The sequence below is a fragment of the Triplophysa rosa genome, linkage group LG8, assembly GCF_024868665.1.
Source record: "Triplophysa rosa linkage group LG8, Trosa_1v2, whole genome shotgun sequence".
Taxonomy (NCBI): Eukaryota; Metazoa; Chordata; class Actinopteri; order Cypriniformes; family Nemacheilidae; genus Triplophysa; species Triplophysa rosa.
The window spans coordinates 23,639,734-23,661,057 of NC_079897.1; the positions used below are offsets into that span (position 1 = coordinate 23,639,734).

Sequence of the window (21,324 nt, forward strand, 5' to 3'; positions counted from 1 at the left end):
TGATGGTGCTGTGCCAATATTCAACGGAAACTACTACACCCAACGTTGTGCAATTCTATTATACTAACCTTATTCAGATTGACGTTAGTTCATCCCAATAGCTTTTTAAGATAACTAATTGGATAAGCATTTGCCTCACTTCTGCCAGAGCTGGCTGGAGAGCTTTATTGTCCGTTGGCCCCCTAATTATTTACACTATAACCATTCGTTTCCGTTTTTTTTAAAATTACTCTAGATTCTCTTTGTATCTCAGTTGTATCATATTGTATTATTGTATATCTTAGTCTGCAATGACGAAAATTGTAACGTTATTTTATTTCTTAATATTAGCATGTAAAGTTATGGTATTGTTCAAATACATAATAAAAAGAACCATTCGTTTCTGTAGATGTCATAACTGCTCCTACTACGCAGCTTGTGTATGAGCATCTTTTGCGCTGGGGGCCGGGTCTTGCGTAACAGAAGATGGCACTAAAGAACGTAACCTATGAATATCATGATGTATGATTAAATAATATACTTATGTAGTACGCAATATTCTTTACATTTTAGTATTTAATTTTGTGTTTACTGTTGTTTGGATGTAATTTAATAAGAACATTTAGCAATAAAGCTCTGATTAAAAATTGAATGGCCTGCATCACTTCATTAATTAATATATTAAACACCTTTGCTATTCACCTGTTCACTTACACATTTTTCACTAAGGTATTTTTTTGAAAATTACAAGAGACTATAACTAACAATACACCTAAATGTGACCATTTATATTACAACGTACCTTTTAGTGTTCCTTATAATGAACTCACAGACAAAAAAGCACACACAGGGAAAATTGGGGGAGGGAAGGGTTTTATTTTTAGACAACCAAATTACTTTTTTTTCTTTTCTTTTAATTTAAAACCAATTCATTCTAAATGGGCTTTCAGTTTCCATTAGTGACATTTACAGTTGGGACAAATTCAAAGCCAATTTATCAGGGTACATTTAATTTAGGAAAAGGACTTTTACACATTCCATTAAAATAATTTACTTTTAAAAGGTTAAAATGTAATCTGCAATTGCCGTAACATCATTGGCATAAAACAGTAGTCTGCGGAGGAAAGACCAGTGCTTTGGTGCAAATGTATGCTGCTGCTTAACTTAACAAGGACAAAATAAATGCTTCAGTAAAGTGAAATAAAACACTTTTTCATTTGCATAAGGTGAAAAAAAACTAAAGTATAAAAGTCCCTTTCAATTTCAAAAGGTCAGATCTTTTTTATATTTTTTTTATTTTGCACATAGAGCTCACTTTGCCCCTACTTGGTGCATAATACAAAAAATGTGCAAGATCACTGGCATCAGTCGCACAGTGCAGGGGTATTGACGCACTATAGGCATTTTTTTATCTTTTTTCTTAACAAAATATTCTTCAGCATTTGAAAACAAGCCACGTCTTTAGCATGACTAATACATTCAGTGTTATTACTAAAAATACTTTATCAGCAGGTTTCAAATATCCCTGCACAAATGTACAATATGCTACAACATTTTATACATTTCATTATTTACATGGCTCTATTACACACATCCAAACTCATCAGCTTTGTTTTGTCATCTTTAAGATAGCTATTAAGATCACGTTCTGCCAGAGAGGTAGTTAACCACACTCACAAGTAAGTGGGAAGGGGGTGCTTAATCACATTTCCACAGTTGAAAGACCAACATTGTCTGAAACTTTAAAAACACAAACAGCAGTGCAAAAATAATAAAGGGGAGAAGGGGCGTGTGTGTGTTTAAATTACTGACGGGCTATCTCCTTTAAACACTGTAAACTTCCACACTGCACTTACGCCCTACATCTCAAGTCCCCCGCATCATTATACACACATTTCATAACAATGTTAAATATCAAAACACATCGCAGAGCAAACAAGGCCATGAAACAAAACCATCCTGTGGTCTTGCAGCCACAACCCTCCTCCGCAAAATTGCTCTGCGATCGTTCTAAATACAGCAAAGCAAAATGAAAGAAAATTGAATTCCAGAAGTGATTTGTCAAAGAATCAAAACCTTTGATATATGCCTAATGTCTTACCCAAAACAATTTATGGCACTTGTAACCAAATTTGGTCAGCAAGGGGATTCCAACATAAAGTAGCTGATTACAAAGCTTTGGTAAACATTAAAAATCCCACTTAGATTTCTAAGCTATAACAAGGGATGCATAAAAAGTTCAATTGCTGCAACAGAGTTGATGAACCATAGTGCATTTCAACACCTATAGTGCAATGCGCACAGCGCCATAAAAAAGTACAGGTGTTGAAAGCACAAGGTCCATTGTGCCACCTCATTAGGCTTGAGGTTAGTCATATGACCTATGTTCACTTAAGCTTGTTCCCCTTCATAGTCTATTTGCTAAAGTCTCCCTGCAGAACGAAGTCAAGTGGCTTTTACTTCCCACAAAGAAAAACAAAAAGACACCTGGGAATGCAGTATGCACTAGAACGCTACTAATGCTGCTGTGCTTAGCACCAAGAGGTTTCTGCCACTCCCTACATGAATAAAACTCAACTCGAGAGTGTGCAATCATCCTCAGCAAGCAAAAACTGAAGACAAAGAAACAATTTTTTTAAAATCTATCCTAGGCGGGTTGAGAAGAAAAACACACCGAGTGTCACCAACAGCCATCAAAAAAGAACAAAACAAAACAGGAGCATAACAGAGCAATGAGCATGTGAGGAGGACATCCAGTTCATCATTTGTCATGGCATAAAACTCCGATATGAACTCACAACCACCCCTTAAGGCCACAATGATGTAATAACTAGTCAAAAGATTATCTTCAAAAATAAAACAAAGGCGAGTAGCATTAGCAGAAACATCAGTCTGCCAAATGTTTACCACCTTAAGACAAATCTAAAAAAAGCTGTAAAATGTATTACACCATTGGAGCGTTCTAGGGGAGGGCAAGAGACCAAAACAGAGCTTTCTTCATAGATTGGCTTGAAAAGAGCAGCAGTCGGAGACCTTCTTAGGCCTGAACCTTCAGAAGGCTCTTCAACTGGAAGGTCATAATTTCACGGTGATCGCCCATTGGAAGAGACACCCAATGGCTCGGGGGCTTGGGCAGCACACTTGGTGATGGGGGCTCACTAAACTTGGCCCCAGCATAGTTCTGACCACACTGAGCTGACAAAAGTTTGTTCAGCTGGGACATGGTACCCTCCCAATTCTGATCATACTGTGTGGCAAAACGAACAGAGGCATTCTTCTTGTCCACAGACACGGCCTGCCACGCCTCAGGAGACCAAGAATAGTTGGTGCCCCTCTCACCTCTGCGGTGATGGGGCACCCCTAAGGCTCCTGAGGCGGCAGAATGAACCACTCCATTCTGGTCTCGACTTCTCTGCTTCCCCCTGCCAATCTGATGGCTCTTCTTGGGTGCTGGGCGATCTGGAATGTTGTATCTCTCACCACCTCCCATACTGCTTTGATTGGATGTCACCTATTCAACAAAAAAAAAAGAGGAAAAAATACATTAATCTGAAAGTAATAACAGCAAGGCATTTGCAGACACAATGGTAAAGTGTGCAAAAAAGTTTAAAGACTGCTTCAGTTAAATATCACAATCAAAAGTAATTCAGCACAGCAACAACAAAGGGCTACGTGCAGAACGAGACCGTCATGGCGTCTGTCTCTGCCCATCCCCCAGTCACTTCATCCGCTTACCTAGCTGTTGTAAAAAAGTTGAGTGCGTGGGTTTCTTTACTTCTTAATTTCTCTTCGCCAATCGGGCTCCAGGTCCTCGAAGTAGTTGATCTACTTCTCGCTGCACATTTATGTCCAGCAGGATCTGAGGTTTTCATGTGCCAATGAGCGTTGTTTTGTCGTGTAACCGAGTTGAACATGAATTCAGCTCGGCGCACGGTGCTCAAGAAGTCGTATATCTATTTTAAAAAAAAAAGTATTTTCAATAAGAGTGCACACATTATCTTTAGCACTGTGTGTCTAATTTTATCTCATATAAAAAAATCTGATCACCAGCATTGAAGTAAAACAAAATAAATTATCGTTAAAACCAAATGTTTTCAATATTCACTAAAAAAATCCTTTATTGCATGTTTTGTGACCCGTTTAAAAAAAAGAGGTTATTACGTAACGTTATATCAAACAACATCGCACCGATCAACGTCGTCTTTTTAAATAGCAATTTTCGATTACAACATCCACATTTTAAATGTATTCGATATTACAACTGTACGTATAAGACTACAACACTCAACAGCAACGCAACTGTCGTTTAAATGTAAAAAATAAGTGAGTTAGGTCGTGTTTTCTGGCCCCATACCAAAACAAAGAATCTTGAACGCAACATGGCGTCAGTATCGTCGTCGACGACTCCCTATGTTTTAAAGTCAGTTAAAAACAACTTACCGACTTCCTCAGGCTGTGGTGGAACAAGCCCTTTGCCGTCTCTAGATTTAGTCTGTAAACTGTAGCTTTTAGTTGAGAGAATATTTCCCGAAATATGTGCCTTTGTGAAATCCGAGGATACAACGGAATGGTATTCGCCTCCTACACCAGTTTGTCTCCGTCTACCAACAAAATGGATCCTCAACAAAGCATAAGTAGTTCTGCTGTGTGAAGCCCTGACCAATCAGGGACCAGCACTGGCACCGTTGACCAATAGGAGCCGTGAACACGCCTGTTGCCACGCTTTCTGCGTCACAGACGGTTATACGTGTATGGGGAATTTTGTTGTTTCAAAAGAAAAAATGTTTTTTTCCGCGTTACTGTAATATAAAAAATAATGTCACGTGATGTGTTCCGGTTGGTTTTTATCTCCAAATACGATCACTGAAATGCACCTACTAGGCATAATCTCTTGTAATGTCATCACTTTGTAGCAACAGGCACAACACACTTGAAAGTGCGTACTGCGTCATTAGACAGCATTAGCCACAACATCTGTGGATCAATAAACGATGTTCATTTTCTAGGCTTTGCATATCTAAATAACGTATGATAGCAAAAACCTGCTCGTGATGAACAAACGTTTAGTCTTCAGTTGTCCAAAACGGCTAGATAAAAATAAGCTTCCGTAGAACTTGTAAAAGTAAAATAAACAAAACAGTTAATATGTTATGAATATAATGATATGAGACAAAAAAAAGAACAGAGTCAAGATGAATAAATCTAAATATATTGTTAGGGGGACATATAAATGAATAGGTTTGTGAAGCGGCAGTCATTAGCATAGCAGTTGGAAAGGCGTGACTGGGATAAAGGAAATACCTTCCTCTCGAAACTACCTTTTAAAATGTATCACACACACACACACACACCTCCTGGCGTGTGACAACATGTAGAAAAAACCTGTGAAGTGTCTAGTCTGTGAATGAAAATGTGTTTTACTTTTATAACAGAATCTACAAACAAAGGTGTTATTTTTAGGGGTGCAGGATATTCATAAACTAATGAAGTGCTTAGGAGGCACATATGGCCCATTTGGTGTTTTTGAACCATAATGTCCACCTAGATGGTGGTGCTGTAAATTGAACAGCTGTTGTAAGAAGTTAAACAGTTAGCTTTGGCCACATTTAAACCTTGACCTTTTACTTCTAATTCTGCTATTTAGCCAATATTTTACCAAAACGGTTTCCGTAATATTTTTCTTGAAAAAAAAAATATTACACCCAATAGTTTTGAAAGTCTTAACTTGTCATTTTTGCTACAGTGGTCTTGTTTTATTTATATATTTCCTTTTACAGTTCCTTTTCAATTATTAATGTGTTTTATTAATTGTTTTACCGTGGTTCACTCAGCTGTAGCCTATATGATGTCATTCTCATTGTTCCACAAGTAAACCTGTTGCATAACAGAGCGCTAGTCTGCCTGTTTAATCAGAATCCCTATTTGGTGACGGAAGTACACGCCTTCTGCATGCAACCATTGGTTTAGAGTTTCCAGGGGGCTTGTCCTAAGTTTGGAAAGTAGGTCGGTTTTGGTCTATCATGTGACTTGAGTAGAGGTCAAATTACCAAATTTGATTATGTTGGAGGTGGACCATCAAGATGTAAACACACTGCCAGAAATACAAAACACAACGCAATGCTTTGATACTGTACAAACTATGTTATCTCCTAACCCTCACACAAATCTTTCTGCATTTTACATTTTCAAATCAATACTCTTTCTTATGATTTATAAGCTGTGTTTTTGTTCTCATAGACAAATAGCTAGAAACACCAAGGTCACAGGTTATTTTTTCAGGGAACAAAAAATGCTAAGATATCTTGAATACATTGTTAGTTGCTTTGCATAAGGACAATCTGCAGAATGCATGGATGTTATATACAGAATATCTACACATTTGGAACACTGCTTTGCTGTGTGTGGCCTTCCTGAAGTATCGAGGGCTGTTTGTGGCATTTTGTGATAGTTTTACATATTGACACAACATTAAACACCAAAGGTATATGAAATAAGATCATTACATGTAGGTCTTCAATATGTATATTTACATAAATGTAAATGTTAAACTGTAACAACATATATTTACATATATGGTATGTTATGCTGCTTATTGGCATTACATAAACATAATATTTATGATCTTTCTTATTTTCAGATTTTTAAGATTCTACAAGAGAAGAAATAAATGGATGAATCTGTAGATAGGCGCCACCTGTTGTTTAAAAATAGCACTACAACAACCATAGTAGAAGGATTTTATTTGGGTTTTGCTCAATCAGATGTAATTTGTTATATATTTGGGCCAAGATTTGGTGTAAATATGTTACTAAATGTTACCACACGTTACCAAATCCAGTTGCTATGTGACTTGAATATTCAAATGTAAAAGCAAATTATTTATTAAATTTAAGTAAATTCAATTATTAAAGATTTGTTTCAGACCATACTGAAACATATTAAAGCTTAAACGCTCCGCCACTTGCTTTAAGCTTGTGCTATCATCACAAAATTTTATTCTATAATTTCACTGGCAGTGTTCTTTCAGAACAAGCAATCATAGAGCCAAAAATGGACAAAAATTGGGTCAGTTGCAGTGAGAGGCATAACAATATTTTCTTACAACGTCTTGTTTTGCTATAGAATAAACAAAATAGGCCAGGACAGTGGATGGAAAGCTGTGGTAAAGAGGGAGATGTTTCAGCATTTAATGTTCAACTGTTATTTTATGGTGAGACAGAAGTTCCTCTTTGGGTGATATTTGGTGAAACAGAAACTAGGTTTGATACTTTTCATCTGTGACTTTTCTTTGGTCTATAATAGTGCCTAATGAGTTTAATTACATGCATCTCTCCTGATATATAAATACATTACAGTTAATGTGATAATACATGTCTGGAAGGAAACGACTGAATTCATTGTGGTTCTCTTTCTCTCTCTCTCTTTCTGTTTTTCATTGGGGGTGTGGTACATGCTGTTGTAATCAGAGGCAACTGCAGAAAAGATCTGATTTGCGAAAGACAGTGAAACAATATCTGGTTTCCTGTGAAAATACACCATTATACCAACGGCAAAACAGAAAGGTAAGCAATCACATTATTTGATCCATGTTTAGTCTATGCCAAACTTCCTGTGTGAACTGAGATGTCTCCAATGGCTTTTTCTTTCTTTTTTCTTTTAAGAAATTTCATTTATGTGTAATCCATTTACATGATTGTGAATACAAGTCACACGCTTATGTTTTTAAGAACTTACAAAAAAACATTTAACTTGAGAGAGTATGAAACAGCTTCAAGAAATCATGTGATTCGTTAATATTATGAAGAAATGCTGATATATGAAAAATATATCAATATACAAAAATATTTGACTAGACTATGTGAAACAAAAGTTTACAACATTTTCTCTAAAAAAATGCATGTATTGACAGAAATTATGTGAAATGTAAATACGACATAGTCTTGACAAATGCCCATTATCCTGTTTACCCTGTTTGGTATTTTTGCCAATAGAGGGCAATATCCATCTTTAATACAGAGCACAGTGATTTGTGTTGAATAATTTAATTTAAAAAAAGATCTAAAAATGAGGTTTTTATCATTTATGTTCAGCAATATTTTGTTTAAATCATTTATAAGTTGACTATAAGAGCTGGGCTGTTTCCTCCTCATCCAGTAAAACATCATCTCCCATGCACGAATAATGTGCAGCTTTATTTATAGAATGCATTAGCCTAATAAAAATATTGCTTGGAGACATGTTTCACTTATATTAATTTTGTGTGTGTTTTTTATTCATCCTCATTGTGTCAAATTCAGAACTTGGAATTCTAAAACTTTGTTTTGTTTGTATTTTAACAGTTTCAGTTGCAATCTGTAAAACTTAACCTTTTAGGGTTAATAAGCTCTGTTGCTATCGTCTACAAACAGTGTGCCAAGAATAGCCAAAGCAAGCTACATGTGGGAAAACTGAACAATAGGATTTTACGGATTCAAATATGAGTCATTTTATCTTATATTTTCCAGCACATTTGATTCAATATGGAGGACCATACAGAACAATCTCAAGAAGCAACCACTGTACTTTATTTAAACGAAAGTACACTTAACCTTTCAAAAGCAGGTATAGTTTCTCATCATCTCTGTGAACACATCTGTTTTGCTATTTCTAATAAAAAAATATGTACATTATGAATAGTAATACTGTCATATACTAGATGATCTTATAATAATAATAATCCCAACAGTGCTACTCTTAAACTGTTGCAGGTGAAAACTTGTGCAACAGTTTTAAATGCTACATGGTCCTGACCCAACTAGAGAAGAAAACTATTGGTGCGATCTGCTTCCTAGCCGGCCCCGTGACGTTCCTGGAGAATGTTCTGGTCCTGGGAGTCATAGCCAGCTCTGCCACTCTGCGAAGTCGCCCATCATACCTCTTCATCAGCAGCTTGGCACTGGCTGACACCTTTGCCAGCTGTTTCTTCACCACCAGTTTTTTAGATTTCCATCTGTATAGTCGTGACGATGGCCCTAATATGTATCTGTTCAAGCTGGGCGGTGTCACAATGGCTTTCACATGCTCGGTGGGAAGTCTGTTGCTGACAGCGCTAGATCGCTATCTCTGCATCTACCAGGCCTGCAATTACAAGGTGCTACTCACGCGCACCAGGGCCATTCTGGCTATTTTGTTGTTATGGTGTGTGACCGTTCTCATTTCCTTCCTGCCTCTGATGGGTTGGAGGTGCACAACCCAGTTGGATCCTCCTTGCTCTCGTCTTTTCCCTTATGTGGATCATCACTACCTGGCCTGCTGGACGGGCCTGCAACTTGTGGCGCTCTTTCTCATCATGGTGGCTTACGTCCTCATACTGTGGAAAGCAAATCGGCATGAAGCATCAATGGGTGGATCACAGATAGGCAGACAAACTCTCAGAGGACAAGCTAGAATGCGCATGGACATCCAGCTTGCACAGACCTTTAGTCTGATCCTCCTAATCCTTGCAGTGTGTTGGCTGCCAGTCCTTTCCTTTATGATGGTGGATGTCTCTGTGACCCTTACGAACAAACAGCAGCGAATGTTTGCTTTCTGTAGCACACTCTGCCTAGTGAACTCATGTGTAAACCCGGTCCTGTACGCTCTGCGATGCCGAGACCTGCGGGGAGAACTATTAGCATTGCTGGGATGCTGCAAGGCATGGAGGGAACGTACATTTCAAGATGAAGAAAATGATCACGGGGCTGCCAGAAAAAACAATGATCAGGCCCTCGAACAAAGTAACCGAGAAACTATTTCTGAGAGTGTAGATAGGCAGGAAAACAGCATTCAGATATAATACTGTACATGTGATGGTTTGAGTATTTTGTTAAAAAATGTGATAACATTTTAATTCGACCGCAGTGTTTATCTTAAACATGTAACAATAATGTAAGCAATATGAAAAACATCTGTCATTTATTACATTACTTTATAACCTTTCCTCATACATGCCTTGAATTTTACTCATTTCGTGTATGTTTTTATGTTCATAAGTATTATGTTTAGATTCTGTGATCAGTTTCAGTATCTTATTCTCATTTAAATGTAAAAGTTGTAAACACAACAGGAAATTTTATTTTTTAAACATACAATAGGTCTGTGTATTTTATGAGATGAACTTAGATAACCCTGCTCTACCAGAGGTAAAATGACCAACTAAACACACTCTGACTCATCAGCTACTTTTTGACCAAAGCGTATAAAAAAGGCCTCTGCCAAAACATAAGTAGTTTACACTGTGAAATAAAATACCAACAGCATTAATGGAGACCACTAACAAAAACTTAAATTACCTTCTTAAAGATCATGTATCACAGGCAGTTTCTGCCAATCTCATATTAATCTTGAGTGCCAATATAGTAGTATTGCATACGTCGTATCTTCGAAGAGTATTTAGTTTGATCAAATTTATAAAAGAGAGATGTACGATTATTTCCAGAAAAACACGAGGTGGGACTAGTGGGGAGAGTGAGATGGAACTACAGCACGAGCAAGCAACACATCATCACATTAATCCCTTCGTATTATTAAGACGTACCAACAAAACACAGACATATGACTTGGTTTGACTTAACGCGTGCAGTTCATGTCCGGCATCTTTTAGCACTGGGACCGCACCATCTATGAGTTTCAAACGTTCTCCAAATCCACCATTTATATAACATCCATCACTGAAATGCAGTGAACAGACACACCTAAACTTCACTATCGCAAGAGTAACGAGCTGCAGCGCAGCCCATTTTGACACAGCGCAGATAACCTTGATGGTAAGCGGGTCTCGCTCGTTGGTTGGCTCATGGGTGGGCTCTTTCGCCTTCGCCTTGCAGTGCTTTTGGCTAATAAAAGGAATAGGATGTGACGACACAGGCATCCAGAATTAGAAAAAACTTTCCAAAACAAGTTGGAGTGCTGGGGGAGTGTATCAAGTACAGAAATACTACGTCATACGTCCAACTCGTTTTTTAACAAGTTGACCATGTTAAGCATGAGAAGCCAGCACGTTTAGCAGTGTAAAGAAGTCAGAATGCATGACATAGCATGATAGCTCTGCTTTAATATAGTCTACTTTAAGCATTGTGGTGGGCCTACTAGATTTTTGTTATCACATTATGGCTACATCATAGTTCTTCATGGCTTGCATTTCTTACTATATTAAGAATTAGTATTAGTAACTACAAAAGCTATGTAGTTGATGTAATTTATCCTAAGTTTAAGTTTTAAGACGATAGCATTATGGTAATGTCATGCTTTACAGCTTTAAGTTAAACTAAGCAATTGTCTGGATTTCAGTCATTAATTCAATAAAACAGAATTGTTTGAGGGGGTCGCATTTTATGCAACTGGATTAAAAAAGTGTGAAGTTATGAAAACATAAAAAACATCATGATTCATGTGTAGTATAGGCTAAGTCGTACTAGGTTTGTATGAATTCAATATTTAAAAAATTAAATATTGCACAAAATATAACGTAGCAAAGTAAAAATATAATTTTGTACGCAAGGATATTTTACATAGGCCTAGGCTATTACACATAACATAGTAATATTATATGTATCTACATGTGTAGTTACATGTAAATTATGTGTCATTCGTTATACTATGGTCTAACACTTGTACAGAAATGTTTACTGTGTAAATGTGTACAAGAGATGTCTACTGTAAAGTATTGTAATTCTTTGTCTACATATCTGTCATACTGCCATGTTGGTCGGAACTGCACTCAAGTTTTTCACCTACTGTTGCACTTGTGTATATGGTTGAGTGACAATAAAGGGATTTGATTTATGTAGACCTAGGTAAGTATAGTTTATATAGTATAACGATTCGTTTTTAGTTAAAATAGTTAAAATAGTTCTTTTCGAAAGCATATCGTATAGATTGATAAGATGCTGTCTATCCAAAACAAGCAAGTACATTTCACTTTCATTAATAGTTGTGATTTGTAATAACATATCACGTCACTGGAATCTGTAGGTTGAAGACAGGGCAAAAACAAAAACCTCATCTCACTGGTTGGAGCGCGTACTACATTTTTATCATCACCCATTAAGTACACTCTTGTTTAAAATATGACTTACATTAATGTGAAATATTGCGCCGTATACACATGGATGATTGCCAAGTAAAGCATTGAAATGGGATTTCATTTATACAAATATCAAAAACAAACCTGTTTGCAACATGTTCCCACCCTTTCGAGAATGGTACAGTCCTCGACCGAGTCGTTTTAGCATTTTTGCTACAAATCTGGCACTTGGTGTTTAAACCGGTGTGCGAACGTAGGGGGGGGCACCGACACTGTACAAAGCGCAACAACAAAAACGGGCTAAACTGAAAGGGGATTCGACGGCATATTGTCTTCAAAACGTATTATTTTATCGTTTGTTTTAGGTAATTGTAACGTTCATTCAGCGACCATGGCTTGTGGCGCGACGTTGAAGCGATCTATGGAGTTCGAGGCCCTTCTCAGCCCGCAGTCCCCAAAGCGGAGGAGGTGCAATCCTCTACCGGGGACTCCGACTACTCCTTCCCCGCAGAGGTGCAGCCTTCGTCCGCCAACAGAGAGCCCAGTACACTCGATGTCGCCCCAGACTATGGGAGAAAACAGGCTAACTCCAGGTGAGAAAGGCTCGATTCTCGCCATTGAACGTTGGTATGTTTGACATGTAGGAGGGGATGGGGGGTTGTTTAATCTCAGCTAACCCAGCTAACATAAGTGGATTTTTGAATTTCGACAGTTCGTTCTTTAAACGTTTCGTCAAGGTTTCCCGAGCGATCGTTTAAGTTTGTACCACCGTTTACGAACAGATGATGTGGTAGTTGTTAAAGGGTCTGTTTTGGGGTGTAGATAATTATGCAGTTTGGACGAATAGCTGTTTTGAGCTCCGCTAGCTGAACTGAAAGCTGCCGCTAATGCAGACTAGCTGACACAGAGCTTCATTTAACTCCCGTGGCTTAGTGTGAACACAGTCATCGACTATTTCTGTTGAAAACAATACACGTGAAAATGCCTTTGTACAACTGCCTGCCTCTGACTTGGGTGGTTAACGTTTGGCTTAAAGCTTGTTGGTTTATTAGCGGGACTGAACCAATATTCCAAACAAAGAGGAAATGTAGGTATGTGGACCACAGTAAGGGTGCATTGGCGTGATTTAAGACTAAATATTTAAACCGTGCAGACGAAAACTTTGTTAAATGATCAATTTTTAACGTTGCCAAATGCAAGCGTTTGCTAAAACACGTAATTTCAGTAATGCAATGTTAATATTTAATATCATAATTTAATTATTATATCCGTTTCCTTTATACACAGTCTGTAATCGCTGCTTTGAAACGGATTTTATGGACTCTTGCCGAACCCGCCCAAATGCCGTTTTTACAGCTTGTAAACGTTAAAATCTTCCGTGACGCCACTTTAAATAGATGAGTTAACCATGAGCGAAATAAGTTAAGATTGCAAACTTGTAACATATCAACTTGCATGTTGATGTACGTCATGCATTTAAGTGCTGGGTTTGCCTGTCATATCACCCTTACGAAAATTAACCATGGTTTTTTTGAGGTACAAGTGTAGTAAGCATGGTTTTTTGGTGCATTGATTACTTGGGGCAAAACCATGGTTTTACTACAGTTACCATCGTTAACTATGGTTTTTACAAAAACCATGGTTTTGTTATTTTGTGATAACCATTGTTTTACTACAGTAACCATATTTTTTTTGTTTTAACTGTAGTGAAACCATGGTTTTTCCATTTTAACTGTAGTAAAACCATGGTAAAAAAAGGGCAGTGTCAGTGTACTTCGTGAAACCAAAGACTACTGTTTTTCAGGAATAACATTCATAACATCGCTCTTTTTATGTCTCTAGACAGTTATCCACACTTGAGAGGCAATGGTTTCTTTTTAGAAGCATCCCTTATTTCCTTTCAGCTTTTCTTTATCTAGTTTTCTAATAACAAGGCCATTGACTTCAAATTGCTTGTTAATCTAGTGCACATCAATGCCGAACAAAGCAACACACCCTAGGCATGAGACCCTAGCTCGGGGGCACTTCCTGGCAGTATGGGGTTTTTAAATTCCCTCCACAAAGCCCGAGCGCCGAAGTGAATGAGACGCCCCATCTCTACACACCCTTAACACTCCCCTCCCCCAAGTCCAGTTCATCCCACACCTCCATTGTAGTCGTATTATCCCTGTTCTGTGGTTTTGGGCCTTGAATCACTTCGCAGGAAGCCACTGTGATTGATTGCTTGGTTTGACCATATAAGGTTACAGTTGCTTAGTAACCTGTTGGACCCAGTCTCAGCATTTGGCAGCATTTGATATCGCCAGCCAAGCAGTGGGAGGGGCTTCACCTGTTGCTCGTAGACTATCAAAATCTTCGCGTCTTTCTGTGACGGTGCCTCTTAGTTTACGTTCGCACTATATGAACAATTGGATCCGTTTTGAAAGCTTTCTTTGTCTTGGAGTAAAACTTTTATAGTTTTAAGAGAGTCATTCCCGTTCTTTTGAAGACAACATGATTTCGGTCATTAAACTCATGGAAGCCATATTGTTGGTTTGTGCTGTGTGCTGTTGTCGAAGATTAGGACTGGGGACCAAACCCAACCTAGTTTTCTAGAAAACGAGGCTAAAGAAATTCTTGGATGTGTTACCCCCGACCCCTCCGCATTGCAGCCTAGTCACCTAGATTCAGTTTCCAGAAATAAGCCTGCCCCGCCACAAAGCCAAATGAAACTGTCTAGCATCCCTTTTTTCTGATTTGGTATGTTGGAATTGGCTGTAATGACTCATTAGTGACATGGAGTGTCATTTAGGCTGCTTGTAAAAGTGAAGTGAAACTTACTTGAAACTTACTTACTCTGATGGGACTGGTTCTGAATTGAGCAGGATATCCTCTGTGCATTGTGTGTGTGGTTACCGAAGTCATGCCGGGGATTATCGAAGGCACGTCATGTTGTTAATTTTCTCCACCTCAGAATTATTCATCGAAGATAATTAAACATTGGTTAAAGGGACAGTTAATCCAAAAATAAAAATTCTGTCATCATTTACTCACCCTCGAGTTGTTGCAAATCTGTTAAAATGTATTTGTTCTGATAAATACAGAGAAAGATACTTGGAAGAATGCTTGTAACCAACAGTTCTTAGCCACCATTGACTACCATAGTAGGAAAAAAGTGCCCCAGAACTGTTTGCGTTCCTACCCTCTTCAAAATATCTTCTTTTGTGTTCAACAGAACAAAGAAATGTATAAAGTAGGGATGTCAGTTTAGACCAATTCCCATAATCGATCTTCATTTAAATTAACGATCAATTAATCGATTACTCGTTAACATTAATACTGCAATATGCCTCTGCAGTAGCATAAAGGCATGAGGGCGCGCAAATGCTATGCAAAATGCCAGCTTCCTCACCTGAATAAAAAGGTTTCTAAGTTTAAATAAAAGCCTAGTAGCATTGTTAAAATGAATCTGTGTGATTGGTAATCTAATCATATACATTATAAAATGATGTATTTAATAATTAACATTTGGACCAATATACAACGTGTCGCCGCCTCAGATGTGCACTCTGGGCATTGCATATAAGCGAATTCATATCATTGCATGCGTCTGCGTGAGAAAATAGGTTGATTTGTTTCTGAATGTGCATGGACACTAGGGATGGGCATTTTTCAATAATTTCATATTTGAATATTTGAGCTCATAAAAAACGAATATTCGTTTATTTAAATTAAATAAAAACGTAACAAATTATGTCTTTTTAGTCACAATTTCACATCAAGCTTATAATTATAATTAAATATTCATAACACACTAATATTATATCCTGTTGATATAATATTGAAAAGATTAGAAACGTTAGAAAAAAATAGAAAAATACATTAATAAAACTGCATCTAAACCTGCGCGAAATCATACAAAAACCAAACACACAAAACAAAACGAACAAAACGCAACGTATATTGACAGTCTATGATATATGGTTATCTTGTTTATTTTGTTTTACATGTTCTTGATGAGAAAAACAAGCATATAGCCTATATGGTCTATTTTACTCTGGTGAAAGTCTGTTCAACAAGCCGAAGGTTAACAAGCCGACAGTGGAGAAAACGCGCTTCTCTAACTCCCGGAAACAAAACCTAGATCTGACAAGAATATCTGGCTTTATTGTTTATAATGTTGATTATAAATAAAGTAAACAGGCTTGATACCTCCATGCCGACTGTTAATTGATCCTAAAAACAAAGACTGAGCCATTGTGCCTGTTGTCCTGTTTATATGTGACCGTCATGTGAGGAAGAATTACTAATCCTGCTGATCACCACCACATATAAATACTGTTTTCGTTGTCGTTTTATGGTCAGTGTCTGACTTGTTTAGCTTTGTATTGCATTTGCATCAATAAATAAAATCAACTAAGGTAGTCTAACTAAGGAATTACAGCGAAACATCTGTGCGAATTTATTTACAGGTGACGACCCTATTTGAAGTTCTTAGGAGGAAAATACAGGCCAAATTTGTAGTTGCAGTGAAATTGACATTTTAATGTTTCAAGTTGTTGAAATCAGCAATAGTTAGACTAATATATTTCTAACGAACGAACGACTGCTCCAAACAAGTAATGGATAACACTACGTATATTAAACGAAGAAATGAAACTTTAATTAACAAAAGCTCTCCTCCACCTTGACCTGTCAATCATTGCGCCTCACAGCTGCAGCCTCACGAACTCTTGCGTCCATTGTCCAAATAAACTTTCTTTTATTTCTATAAAAATGTAAAACGAAGGTGTGTCGGTAGCCAAGTAATGTAATAAGTGGACAGCCATTGTGGTTTTACATGATTCTGCTGTAGGTGTTTTGTGCATGAGCCGCACACACATGCATGACCCTGAACTCGATCATCCTTAAGTTGTTTCGAGTAAACTGTTATCGACAATTAATCGATCATCGATTAACATCCCTAGTATAAAGCAATTTTTCCTACTATAGTAGTATGGCGGTATAGGTAGTAAGGTGGCCAAGAACTGTTGGTTACAAGCATTCTTCCAAATATCTTTCTTGATGTTTAAAAGAATTACAAAAACATATACAGAATTGTAACAATTTGAGGGTCAGTAAATGAAGAATTTAGATTTTTGGGTGAACCGTTCCTTTAATTTATTCTTTGTGAAAAAAAAGCTAAATGACCCAAAAGGGTTGGACAAAGGTATTTTCCTTCTGTTGTTAGCTTTCTAATCTTTCAATTGTTATTGTTTGTCCCAACAGAGCAAATCTTTCAGAACATTCGTCAGGAGTATAGCCGCTATCAGAGGCGACGGCAGTTGGAAGGGGCCTTCAACCAAACCGAGGCCTGCAGTTCTAATGACGTCCAGAGCTCCAGCCCCTCCCTCACCTCACCAAGTTCTCCAACAGGTCAGTCCGCTCAAAAGCCTAATTCCCAGAAGGATGAAAACCAATTGTTTAGTTATTATAATTCATCCAAGGAATGACAGATTCACATTCAGGTTAATCATTTGTTTATTTGTTTAAACTGAGGGGAGTGTTTCTCCATTTGAATTAGATTTGTTTAGCAAATCCACATGGACATATACATTACAAAATTAATAGTTTTTCTGAATTTGGTATTTATAGGTATGTGTCTCTGAACTACTAACAATATTTCTCCCAAATTTCAAATAAAAATATTGTTTGCCGAAAATGAAAACTGGAGAAACGGGTCAAAATAACAGAAAAGAAGCTATGTAATTTTTCAGAAAACAAGTTCAAATTCACTTTTAAGCCATACAACAGTAATATTTGTACACGTATGTAGGAGAAGTTCAAAATAATAGTTTATTTGATAACCTCGATTTTTATCACAGTTTTCATGTGTCTTGTCATGCTGTCAGTCTTTCACATTGCTGTTAGATGACTTTGTTTGTTACTTATGAGTTTTGATAGTTGAAATTCAACAGACACTGGACTGGAATGGCCAGAATACATCTAGAAATGCTGATTAAATGAAAATTTGGAATGGTCTCTTAATTTTTTCCAAGGCTCTATATGAATATATAAGTAAAATGTATGTAATGTTGATAAATAAACCCAGACAGGGTGATTAACATTGCACTGTGTCAGCTAGTTACCCAATTAAAAATACCTGTGAAATTATTGATTTGAAAAATATGTGGCTCAGTGGTTAGAGCATGGCACTAGCAACGCCAAGGTCATGGGTACGATCCCAGGGATTGCACATAGTCAGAAAGAAATGTATAATACAATGCAATGTAAGTCGCTTTGGATAAAAGCGTCTGCCAAATGTATGAATGAAAATAGCTAGACAGTATAGTGGTCATTTTTAATTTGACTGAAGAATCCATCCATGTCATTAAAGGCGCAGTTTGTAAAATCTGCCGCTAGAGGGTGCACATTCAAAACGGATATGTTAAAAACAACAACGGCGTAGCTTGATGAAGTTGTGAAGGAGCGTGGAATATTGGGAACTGTCGTCTTCAACTCCACCACTAATAATCAATCAGACGTGAATGAGAAATCACGTTTATGGATGATGTAAAGTAATAAAGTATTATAAATGTTGAGTTTGATGATGTGTTTTTATTCCTTTATAATGAATTGGATGTAATTTATACAATTAATTTATTGCTATTTAGTCTGATGATCTAAAAATGATGACTGCTTGTTCTGTAAATATATGCATGACACTCGTGCTAAATTAAGAAAAAGACAATCAAACAATAAGACTAACCTTGTTGATCGATATAATAATCATACGTTTTCTGTCAGTAAAGGAATCTAAACAGTTGCTCACCTGTCTAGTAAACGCATGCAAAATCAATGTCTAGTAAAAATGTCTTTGTTGACAGAACCAGCTGCAAACGGTAAAGAATAATTGTGCTCCATAACGACTGCGCAAAACAAGATAGTTGCTAGATAGACGCTACAAACAAATACTTTCACATTTGTCCACGAGACTGTGTTGTCATGGTTTCTACGGCAGTAAAAGCGGAAACCGAGGGTAACGCCAAAGACTGTGTTATTAAGGAGATGCAAGGTCTGGAGAAAGCGTAACGGCTCACACGAATCACGTAAGGCAACTCAGCCAATCATATAACAGCCTCTAGTCTCCTTTCCTGCATTCCGTGATTTTTTGACTAAAGGTTGCAGGCTTACCATCTGGTTAAAATGACAATTTTCTCACGCTTAGTGGTTTTTGGATATTTTACTGCAAAAAAGTTACAAACTGTATCTTTAAAGAATCATTCCAATAATTTACACTTGAACGCACTTGAAGACGTTTTTATTAATTTTATATATTTCTCTTTTTTGGGGGGAGTTTGTAAAAAATTCTGCATTAAAAACGCAACCAGTGTATTAGCCTTTCAAAATACAGTGCCTCTGTTTTTTTTCTAAACATTGAGTCTGGTTTATCTCTGGTACATTAGCCAAGAAATGCAAGATTAAACATCAACATTGTGGCATCAAAGGAGTATGAGAACTTGATGAGCTAAAACCGTAATCTTTGAAATGGCGCTCAGTTGTATGTATTATCACAGCTGTGAGGTCTTGCATATGTTGTCTTTTCGTCAGCATTTATTTACAGATTCAAGTATTTAAATAGAAAATGCAGGTGCAAGATGTTTTTGGCATGCATGAATGTTCCAACTAAAATAGCTGTTTGTATATGCTGTTGACCGCTATTTGTCTCGATGTTGGTTTGTGTTTGACGTGTATGAGTGTGAGAACACATACAGTTTGACTACTCGAAACAGATCATAATGATTAAGTATCCAAGAGGTCTGTCACTACTAGAACAAATGTCAATACCAAATATTAAAAGTATATTCAAATGAAATTAAAGAATGTCATACACGTGTGCACTTCCTTGTCCATATGACTCTGGTGTTTAATTCAGGTTTGTGTCTAATTGTTTTTAGGTGCCTCATCCTTGAAGAAGGACCAGCCACTCTTCACACTGAGGCAGGTTGGCTATTTGTGCGAGCGCCTTATCAAAGACCACGAGGAGAAGATCCGTGAAGAGTACGAACAGATACTAAACACAAAGCTGGCAGGTAAAACAGTGGTAGTTCCGCATCGTGATCATATCTAATATTTTTGTGTTTTCATTTCAAATATGTTTGAAATACTATTAAAGAACCATGCCACAAGTTTTGACAAATAAAAACGGTAGAATATTGGTTTTATAAATACAATACAACCATATTCTAGTATCGTCAGGTAGCGCCATCTGTTTGTGTAATGCAGAAGAAAGTGTTCATTTTGGTCTTAATCTGCTTTTTCCAAGAACAATACGAGTCCTTCGTGAAATTCACACAGGATCAGATTATGCGAAGATATGGCACCAGGCCTGCAAGCTGTAAGTAAAACTTTCCTGCTGGAGTTTGTTAGCCAATAAACATTCTCTCAAATGATTTGATTGTTGTTTGTTTCCATCCCATTCCAAACGATGCGGTATTTATAGTCTTCTCTTTTTGTTTTACAGATGTGTCTTGAAGAGCATTGTAGATGGTACCACCCCTCAGAAACTGGTTTCTGTAGAACCAGCCCCCTTTGTTTCATTTGAAATTTCCTCCTTTTACTATGTTTTCTTTTTCCCAATAAATGCTTGGGTGCCATGGTCTATCCACATTTAACTCATTTTTATCGCTGAACCTGTTGCTGATGGCCCAACACCAAACATGCATATCTAGATGCATTCTAAGGAAGTTTCATCTTTAAAGATTTGTGGGAAAATATGTCAAACTACCGCTGTATAAAGCTTGGCTGATGTGATCATCTCTGTATAATGTAATGTGACTGACCTGCAGCAAATATACCAGACTCTCCCTGTTTCTTCAATCTGTTTTTTAACTCTCCATAAACGTTTTCTCTTTTTTTGACAAATTAAAGATATGTGAAAAGTCAAAAGTCTGCGTGTTTTTCTCTTCATTTGTATATGCAGGTGTGAAACTGACGTCACGCCCTATGTTGCAGCGGCGCCACCATCTTGGGAGGATCATACTCCGCTGCTATTAATGGATTGATATGTACCAGTCCATTACTTGTTTTGTTCAGGGCTTTCCCTGAACGACTCTGCGTAATGCTATTGCAGTTTTTAACACGGCAAGACTGACCTACCACAGTCATATTTCCTAATCAAACAAGAAAAACACTGCATTGAACACATAGCAGCCATCCTCCCAACATGGCGCAACATTCAACCTATGACGTTCTGTTTGAATGCAAGAAACCTGGCTGTTGATTATATGTCGCCCTCCCGTGGCATCTATTTTTTTTTAAGCGCTCTTAATGTGCTCATCTTT

The 21,324-nt window shown here is 37.3% G+C and overlaps 3 protein-coding genes across 3 annotated transcripts; 2 read left to right on the top strand and 1 right to left on the bottom strand.

The window, feature by feature from the left end:
* Window positions 1-835: 835 nt before the first annotated feature.
* pnrc2 (proline-rich nuclear receptor coactivator 2) lies at window positions 836-4,597 on the bottom strand. Its single transcript, XM_057339305.1, has 3 exons — window positions 4,420-4,597; window positions 3,715-3,932; window positions 836-3,490 (listed from the first exon to the last, which is right to left on the bottom strand). The coding sequence occupies exon 3, from the start codon at window positions 3,467-3,469 to the stop codon at window positions 3,017-3,019; it is 453 nt and encodes a 150-aa protein (XP_057195288.1). The 5' UTR covers window positions 3,470-3,490; window positions 3,715-3,932; window positions 4,420-4,597; the 3' UTR covers window positions 836-3,016.
* Window positions 4,598-7,446: 2,849 nt separating this feature from the next.
* cnr2 (cannabinoid receptor 2) lies at window positions 7,447-10,231 on the top strand. Its single transcript, XM_057340520.1, has 3 exons — window positions 7,447-7,541; window positions 8,484-8,580; window positions 8,727-10,231. The coding sequence occupies exons 2-3, from the start codon at window positions 8,499-8,501 to the stop codon at window positions 9,791-9,793; spliced, it is 1,149 nt and encodes a 382-aa protein (XP_057196503.1). The 5' UTR covers window positions 7,447-7,541; window positions 8,484-8,498; the 3' UTR covers window positions 9,794-10,231.
* A 2,006-nt stretch (window positions 10,232-12,237) lies between these two features.
* akirin1 (akirin 1) lies at window positions 12,238-20,938 on the top strand. The gene is made up of 5 exons (XM_057340522.1): window positions 12,238-12,615; window positions 17,270-17,416; window positions 19,939-20,073; window positions 20,307-20,378; window positions 20,505-20,938. Exons 1-5 carry the CDS (start codon window positions 12,414-12,416, stop codon window positions 20,513-20,515), a joined length of 567 nt encoding a protein of 188 aa, XP_057196505.1. The 5' UTR covers window positions 12,238-12,413; the 3' UTR covers window positions 20,516-20,938.
* Window positions 20,939-21,324: the final 386 nt, after the last annotated feature.